This window comes from Rutidosis leptorrhynchoides, chromosome 9, assembly GCF_046630445.1.
Source record: "Rutidosis leptorrhynchoides isolate AG116_Rl617_1_P2 chromosome 9, CSIRO_AGI_Rlap_v1, whole genome shotgun sequence".
In the NCBI taxonomy this organism is placed as follows: domain Eukaryota; kingdom Viridiplantae; phylum Streptophyta; class Magnoliopsida; order Asterales; family Asteraceae; genus Rutidosis; species Rutidosis leptorrhynchoides.
Window position 1 is genome coordinate 74,546,786 of NC_092341.1, and position 9,702 is coordinate 74,556,487.

The following is a 9,702-nucleotide window of genomic DNA, read 5'->3' on the forward strand; positions in this document are numbered from 1 at the left end:
GTCTCCATTTGGGCCTTGGTTGTCGATTTGACCCTCAGACAGCAGTATAATATCATCGCCTATTTTGAATAAAGCAATGAGATGATCATCTAAACCAGTTGAAATTTCGGTGTTGGTGTTTTGACCCGAGTGTAAACCTAATCTTATCTTTTTTGGGTCAGAAAATGTGTTTACCAACTGATATATTGTTAGAGCATGAAATCAGGTTGGTTGTAATTGGTTGTCCTTGTTTACGTGGTTCTTTACATGCTAGTCCTGGTTATTGATTGTTGGTTATTGATTGTTTGTGAGGCCGCAAGGTGTGTTGTGGACTTGTGGTCGTTGTTCTTATATTGCAATTTTTATTATTTTGATAAATAATTAAATAATATATATCGGATAAAACTCTTTTACAAAAAAAAAAAAAAATTAAGAAAAACCCGATAATAGACACCACCACCATTTTGAGACTCCTTTGATGACTGATGAGTACGGAGAGTCAGTATACAAACAATTAAATTAAATTATTATTCAATTCAATCATGGTAAGAGCTAAGCAAATATATGTGCTGAATGCTATTTGCCTTCACTTATTTTCCTAATTCTCGACTTTTCTTTTTATTCCGGACAAAAATTATTGCATACTTGATAAAAACAATATGATCAGAGGTCTATATGATTCAAGCAACTTGAATGCTTAATCATACCCAAATCGAAAAGGAACTAATAATACATTAATACCAGATCCAAAGATGTCTTCGATGTAATAAGGGTAATAACAACCCATACAACAAGGTGTAAACAATAACAGTTCTACCCTAACAAGTTTAAAACCTTTATTTGGAAGAATACCGAAAATCCAATATCCATAAATTGCTTACAACGGGCATTCATTCGTCAACATCAAACTCACCAGGAGGCAGCAACAACAAAGTAACTTCGTGAGACGATTACATATTCACGAACCTTTTTTCGTCAATCATTGAATCAGAGTGTTGGCTTCAGAGGCAGCCTTCTTTTGTATAACTTTTAAAAAGTCGGTATTATCGAGCGGCTCTGCGTTCTTGGCGGCATGGGCTTCGGCAAGCTTGGCGTAATTGGCGGCCGATTCAGAGATGAAGGCGATTTCTTTGTCTGTAAGTTTCCTCAAAAACTTTGCGGGATTTCCGCCCCATACCTGTTTCCACATTCCAAAGGTGGTTATTTCAACCCATTTATGATTTCAAATAATCACTATACTACCTAGAGGTCTGGATTAATAATACAATTATATAGGCTGTGTAATCATAGTTATCCAGGTTAATCAATTATAAAATGGATAGTGTCAAGGTTGTAAAAGTAGCGAGTCAGGGACGAGTCGATCGGGACCTTGGAAGAACGAGTAGGTCAACTCGGGGATGATACGGGCATTGACCAACGTTGACTTTTATTGATAAATAAATTCAAAATATTTCTGAAGAAATTTGGTACCAGATTATGAAGACAGAATAGTAAAATTTAAGAACAAGAACTTATTGGAAATCTTTCTCCAATTATAGAAAAACTCTTATTACAATCTCCTTATTACATCCCTATTTATAGTTGATTAACCTTATCCATTAAGTTAATCAAGTCTAGTCTAGAATAATCTAGGATAACCAAGTCTAGAATCATCTAGGATAGTCAAGTCTAGAATAAAGTAGAAAAGTCAAGGAAGAAGCAAAATTGAAAACAATGACGGCTAGCCCACTTGTTATCCGTTCACATGTTCCACCTCCTCAAATCCATTTGAGATATAATTTCACAAAATAAACCTCTAACTATTACTTTATGTCAAGATTGGTCCAACAATCACCCCCCCAATCTTGACCTTGAGTAATCATTTATTTCTTTGAGTCTTCAATCCTTTGAACCCCAAGAATCTCTCTCATTTCAGCAAACTTTAACTTCGGCAATGCTTTTGTAAGAATATCAGCCCGTTGTTGATCTCCACTGATGTATTCAACTTTAATCTTCTCGTTTTCAACACACTCTCGTATGAAATGATACCGTGTGTCGATATGCTTACTTCTTCCATGAAATACCGGATTTTTCATCAATGATATTGCTGACTTATTATCAACTTTGATCACAACTTGTTCTTTTTTTCTTCCAGTTATTTCAGCTAAGAGTCCCCTTAACCATATTGCTTGACAAGCTGCTGCAGTAGCAGCCATAAATTCTGCTTCGCAGGATAATAAGGCCACTGTTTGTTGTTTTTGTGAATTCCAAGCAATAGGTCCATCATCAAAGTAGAACACTAATCCAGTAGTACCCTTTCCATCATCTGGGTCCACCGAGAAGCTGCTGTCACTAAATCCAAGTAGGTTATTGCTACCATTCCTTCGATAGTGAATACCCAGGTCTACTGTTCCTTTCAAGTACCTAAGAATTTGCTTAACAGCTTGAAGATGAGTAATTTTAGGAGTTTGCATATATCTACTTGCATATCCCACCGAGTATGCAAGATCCGGCCGTGTATGAGTTAAATACCGAAGGCATCCAATTGTTTTCCGGTATTCAGTTGCATCAACACATTTGATGCCATCATCTTTCATCAACTTCAGACCTGGTCCCATTGGATATTTGGTGGAATTGCACTCCCACATTCCTGCTTCCTCTAGGATTCTTTTAGCATATCTTGATTGATGAATTTTTATTCCATCTATGCCTTGTATTACTTCGAGTCCGAGATAATAAGAAAGTAAGCCCAGATCACTCATCTCGAATTTATCTTCCATTTGCCTTTTGAATTGTTTGATTTTCTCCAGGTTATTACCCGTTACAATCAAATCATCAACATAAATTCCTACCAAAAGTGATCCTTCTTGTGTTCTTTTTGTGTATACAGCTTGTTCAAGCTTACACCTTCGAAATCCATATTCCTTTAGAACTCCATCTAATTTTGTATTCCAAGCACGTGGGGCTTGCTTCAGGCCATAGAGAGCCTTTGACAGTCTGTACACCTTTTGTTCCTTCCCCTTTATCACAAAACCTTCCGGTTGAGATACGAAGACTTCTTCCTTGAGGTCACCGTATAGAAATGCTGTTTTAACATCTAGGTGATGAACATCCCACCCTCTTTGGGCTGCCAAAGCTAGAATAAGTCTAACAGTCTCAAGTCTAGCTACGGGTGCGAATACCTCGTCAAAGTCTACACCATGTGTCTGGATGTAGCCTTTGGCAACTAGCCGTGCTTTATGTCGTGTGACATTTCCTTTTGCATCCCTTTTAATTTTGTATACCCATTTTAGTCCAATAGGTCAGTGTCCTTGGGGTAGATCCATTAACTCCCAAGTATTATTCCTTTCAATGGAAGCTATTTCACCTTCCATAGCTTGCTGCCATTCTTTATATCTTGTAGCTTCCCTGAAATTTGTTGGTTCTCCTTCAGTAAGAAGAAGATCATATACATCACTTTGATTTTTCCAACCTCGTGGTGGTGTATCATCATATGTCTCCTCTTCTGCCTTTGGCAACTAGCCGTGCTTTATGTCGTGTGACATTTCTTTTGCATCCCTTTTAATTTTGTATACCCATTTTAGTCCAATAGGTCAGTGTCCTTGGGGTAGATCCATTAACTCCCAAGTATTATTCCTTTCAATGGAAGCTATTTCACCTTCCATAGCTTGCTGCCATTCTTTATATCTTGTAGCTTCCCTGAAATTTGTTGGTTCTCCTTCAGTAAGAAGATGATCATATACATCACTTTGATTTTTCCAACCTCGTGGTGGTGTATCATCATATGTCTCCTCTTCTGCCATAGATGGATCTGACTCATTGACTGTATCTGTCGGGAGACGAGACAGCATAGGTCCTCGTTGTTTTACTGTTGTTTCAGGACTGCTAACATCAGAATGGGTTATGCTTTCCTCATTGGTCGATCTTCCTTGACTTGAGGAGTTGCTGCTTTGTGGGCTATATGAGCTACTTGGGCTGCCTGGTTCAGTAGGCCCATTTTCGGAATTTTGATCAGCCGAGAAAACTTCACCGGGGTTTATATGTATTACGAATTCTCCTTTGTGATTAGGTTCTTGATTGTTTTCTACTCCGGAATGTCAATCCCATTTGCGTGCTTCATCAAATTCCACATCTCGACTGATTACTATTTTCATCTTCTCGGGATCATACATACGATGTGCCTTAGTTCCTGGTTCAGTTCCTAAATAAACCATAGGAATACTTCTGTCATCAAGTTTTTTTACTTGATCTGAAGGTACTTTCACATATCCAACACATCCAAACACCCGTAAATGATCAAGATTTGGTCTTCTTCCTTTTAAAGCCTCATATGGTGTTTGATTTTTCAGAATCTTCGTGGGCAACCTGTTTAGGATATAAACCGAGTGACGTACTGCTTCAGCCCAGAAACTTTGTGGCATATTCATTGCTTTAAGAATACTCCTTGTTGTGCTCATCACTGTTCGATTTCGCCTTTCAACAATACCATTCTGCTGTGGCGTGTAAGGTGCAGTCAACTGTCTTGTGATTCCAGCATAATCACAATATTGATTGAACTCGTTGGATGTAAATTCTCCTCCCCGATCAGTTCTAAGGACCTTTATTTTCCTTCCATATTGATTTTCAGCAATCGCCTTGAATTTCTTGAATTGCTCAAATGCCTCTCCTTTGGTTTTTAACATGAAAGACCACATAAACCTGCTGTGATCATCAACAATCAGCATAACGTACTTGTTTCCCGCTTGGGTGGCAGGGGATATGGGTCCGCACATGTCTGCATAAACCTGTTCCAGTGGATTTTGGGCTCTAAAAGTCGTCTGGACAGGAAAACTTTGTCGTGAATGTTTCCCTGCTAAACATGCTTCACATATCTGTGTAGGGTGATCAATAACCAGCACTCCATCCACTAGATTGTTGGTCCCTAGCCGCTTTATTGTATCAAAGTTCACATGACCGAGACGGGCATGCCACAACCATGCTGGATCATCAATCTTGGCATGTAAACAGATTGGTGTCCCAACCTCGAGATTAATTTTATACAACCGATTAGGGGACCTTTGAACCTTCATTAGCAGCGATCCATCTACCTCAAACATATATAAGAAACCATGTTTGATCAAGATTACACAACCCCCTTCTTCAGCTTGCCCAAGACTAAATATGTTAGTCTTTAAGTATGGGATATAAAGTATGTCGGTCAACAAACGTTGTTCACCATTCTTACATGTTAAAAGAATAGATCCTCTTCCTTCTATATCCACACACGAGTTATCCCCAAATCTCACTGTACCACCAATATCCGTATCAAGTTTTGAAAACAGTCCTTTGTTTCCTGTCATGTGGTTTGTTGCTCCAGTATCTAAGTACCACATGTTTTCTCCACCATCATGTGACTCATACTTTGCTGGAAAAACCTTCTTTTCACTTAGATGAATTACTTCCTTCCCGCTTCTTTGATTGGCTACGGACATCAATAGTGCAGGTCTGTCATCATTAGCCACTGGTAGTTCGGTTGATCTAGCTCGAGTCAAATTTGCTTGTTCTCCTTTCTTTCGTGTTGGACAATCGGATGGGAAGTGTCCAAATGCATCACATCGAAAACACTGCAGCTTTGATCGATCTTTAGTTAAGTTTTCAGTTATTTGTCTACCAGCAAAAAAGTTTTGTCCGCGGCCTGAACCCCTTCCTCGACCACCAAACTGTCCACGACCTCGGCCCCTACCCCGGGTGTCTTGGCCATTCCCTCGACCTCGACCAAAGTTGTTATCCTTTTTCTTTCTTGAGTCCCATCCTTCATAGGACAACAGAAGTTGGTCATGGCTGTTATTTGTAGTCTTTAGACTGGTTCGTTCTTCGTAAGCTTTTAGCCTACCCACAACTTCCTGGAATTTCACCGTTTTGAGATCAACCAGTTGTTCGATAGTGGCTGCCATATTTAAGAATTTTTCTGGTATGGCAGTTAATATTTTTCTCACCAACGTGGTTTCCTCAATGACGGTTCCAAGTGCAGCTGATTTTGAGGCAATTCCAGAAAGTTTTGCGGCAAAATCATCAATTTTTTCGTTATCTTTCATCCTTGCTGCTTCAAATTCAGCTTTAAGAGTTTGAAGCCTAGCCTCCATTACTCGTTCAACTCCAAGGTGACGGGTCTTGATTGCATCCCAGATTTCCTTCGCATGGGTGCAACTTGCAACTTGAAGAATCAAGTCTTCAGGTAAAGACTGATACATATAAGCGATTGCAGCATTATCCTTTTTCTGATCGACATCAGTTCCAGGTTCAATTGATTCCCAGATTCCATGTGCCTTAAAAATCGCTTTGATCCTAAGCGACCAGATGGGATAATTGGTCGCAGTTAGGATAGGGCACTGGAACGTAAGATGGCTGGTATCCTTGATTGCATCCGAGGTATTGATAATATCTCCCATGAATCTGGTCTTCGATCGACGCTCGTATTTTTCTGTCTTAGAATCTGGTGATTGATCTAGTCCTTTTGATCAACAACACGATCCCTTTTGTAACCTGGCTCTGATACCAATTGAAGAAATTTGGTACCAGATTATGAAGACAGAATAGTAAAATTTAAGAACAAGAACTTATTGGAAATCCTTCTCCAATTATAGAAAAACTCTTATTACAATCTCCTTATTACATCCCTATTTATAGTTGATTAACCTTATCCATTAAGTTAATCAAGTCTAGTCTAGAATAATCTAGGATAACCAAGTCTAGAATCATCTAGGATAGTCAAGTCTAGAATAAAGTAGAAAAGTCAAGGAAGAAGCAAAATTGAAAACAATGACGGCTAGCCCACTTGTTATCCGTTCACATGTTCCACCTCCTCAAATCCATTTGAGATATAATTTCACAAAATAAACCTCTAACTATTACTTTATGTCAAGATTGGTCCAACAATTTCAAATTTAATATATGACACAAAATCTAACTTTAAAAAATAAATATTTTTTACCTAACTTTGACTTTGACTGACTCGGACCAGACTCAGCCCGACCCAGACCGACTTTTTAGCGTTGGACGGACGACCTTTAAGGTGTTTTGGGGCGACTTGGGATAGAGCAATGTTTACCCATCAATCCAAGCCGGTTAAACAACATGTTTGACCCGTTACCCAGCCCACTCATCTTGCCACTTCCAGAAATAAATCTGTTAACAAGACAGAAAAAGACAAAACTCAAACCTCGCCAGCTGGAATTCTAGTATCCTGTCTTACAAGTGCTCCAGCAGCAACCATGCCATGTTTCTCTACAACTACCCCATCAAGAAGTGTCGCTTTCATACCAACAAACGCTTCATCCTCAACAGTGCATCCATGTAATACAGCACTATGTCCTACATTATAAAACTAATTTTTATCCAAACATTTTTATAACATAAAACATGCAAAAAAGTTGAAAACTAGGCCCGAACAACATCGCTCACCAACAGTCACGTTGTTCCCAATCACCGTTGGATGCACTTTTCCAGGAAGATTAGACTTTGCAACATGCACGAGTGAATGGTCCTGTATATTAGTTCCAGATCCAATTGTAATACTGTTCACATCACCTATATATAAAACAGAATATTTCATCAATAAGCATGCTATGAATTCAAACATGTAAATCTGATCAATAAATAAAACAAAATTGTTGCATAGATGTCCACATCTATAAGATGAGCAGATAGTTATATTATTTGGAACAAGGGAAGGCATACTGAATTGTACAATATTGTTAAGGCCACAATGTAAATTTTGAAATTAAAAACTGAATATAAACCAATTATAAAAATAAAATAAAAAGAACAAATTCTTATATGGTCAAGGTTGTAAAAGCCTGACTAGTCGGGTTTGGGAAGTAGTCCAACTCGAATAGTCCCAATACGGTCAATGCCAGTCAATAGGTCAAAGTCGGATTTATACGGTCAAAGTGAAAGTTTGCTGACATATGAAAATAAATAAATTTAATGGTTCTGAAACATCTGAACATCTAAACAGTTGAACGATTATGTTTATGTTTCAAGACATTGTATTATACTTTATGTTTAAGGTAGTGATATTTCCATCACACTTTTTGATAAATCCATCATAATTATGAATTAATGAGTTGTACTATACAATTTGTTATTGCACATTTGAGGAGGATTTATCAGAAAGTGTGGTGGAAATATCATTATCGTGTATATTTACATATAATTTTTAAAATTTACTAATTTAACTGTAAAAGAAGTCCAACCCGATTAATCCCGACTACTCAGTACTCACCAACTTTTTGATTAGTCCTACATGGTCTCGGCCAACTAGTCCCCGACTAGAGACTTAAACAACCATAATCTTTGTTGAGGCTACCTTCAAGATGTTTTATAAAACTGAAATATATGTCCATGTAACTACAATAAGTACCAATAAATTTATCTACTTTTATAAAGTTGTTAGTACTTAGTCTAGCCTTGCAGTAGTTTTTTCATTATAATTATGAGCCAACATATGAGTAGTTTTAGCACGATCCAATTTTTTATATTGAAAAACAAGTAATAAAAGGCAGCTAATGGAGCATACAAGACTATTGCAGTCGATTAATAAAAGCCATGATGCTTAAGCATTACCTCTCAAAACACAACCATACCAAATAGACGATCCTGCCCCCACTTGAACATTCCCAATTATAGAAGCACTGGGGGCCACAAATGCATCCTTAGCAACCGAAGGGGCTTTATCGTATACATTCATAAGAGTTCGATGCCTCGACACTGCGAAAAAAAAAAAAAAAAAACAAAGATTGGTTAAGACAATACTAAATTTCGAATTCCCGAGCAAAACAACCGTATGCCATTACGTTGCAATATCTTGAGTATCACTTAAAATTTCAGTCTATATCTCATGAGTCCCAAATTCACTATACATTGTTCTAATTTCGTGTACCTCAAATGAAATTACAACTTGAAGTTTATATAATATAAAACCCTAATTCCATTATATCAGTATGCCTTTAACAATTTCTAAACTAATCATGAAAAACAACAGAAACTAAACTAAATAATTCATTTTTTAGGCAACAAGTTAGCTAAATCTGAAATCTTTAATGACCAAATTAACAAAATTTGATCTTTTGAACATAGATCAAAAACCCACATTTGAAATCCAATAACTGAGTTAAATGAATGTTAAAGTAATGAACTTTAATAATTTGGGAATTAGGGTTGAAGGGTGTAAAATACATACGTTGTTCTTTGAAGAAATTGTTGCCTTGAAGGCGTGAACCGAGACGATCCATGGCTTGACCCGTTTCACGGATCCAAAACCCGACTGTGTATGCAGCTTTTCCTAGAGTACCCATGGCCGATCAATCACTGTTTGACTGCTTGTGTGTTTTCGGCTAAAATGAAACAAAAATGCAAACTGAAATGTTAACCCAAAGAAAAGACAATTGGAATTACCATATTGTCCTTCGTTATTTACCTCTTTAGACCAAAATGCCCTCCAAATACTTTCTTTTGTACCGTTGACATAAATCGTTAAGAGCTATAAATAACAGTTTGTTAACGGATATATCTCTATAAAAATACACGATTTATAAAAGGGTGACTAAATTTAAGCTACTAATCAAAAGACACAATGTTTCGAAATTTATAAGTCGCGATCTAAAAAACCAATCATGACCAAAAATCTTCAAATCGTTACTTCAAATTGTCCCTAGTCACAAGCCCCCAAAAACCGCCCATAGTCGAAAATTTTCATATCTTGAT

The 9,702-nt window shown here is 37.5% G+C and overlaps 1 protein-coding gene across 1 annotated transcript; it reads right to left on the minus strand.

Annotated features, from left to right (window-relative positions):
• Positions 1-603: 603 nt before the first annotated feature.
• On the minus strand, positions 604-9,339 carry LOC139866011 (gamma carbonic anhydrase 1, mitochondrial-like). Its single transcript, XM_071854138.1, has 5 exons — positions 9,179-9,339; positions 8,563-8,706; positions 7,399-7,524; positions 7,157-7,308; positions 604-1,156 (listed from the first exon to the last, which is right to left on the minus strand). Exons 1-5 carry the CDS (start codon positions 9,291-9,293, stop codon positions 959-961), a joined length of 735 nt encoding a protein of 244 aa, XP_071710239.1. The 5' UTR covers positions 9,294-9,339; the 3' UTR covers positions 604-958.
• Between the last annotated feature and the right edge of the window lie 363 nt (positions 9,340-9,702).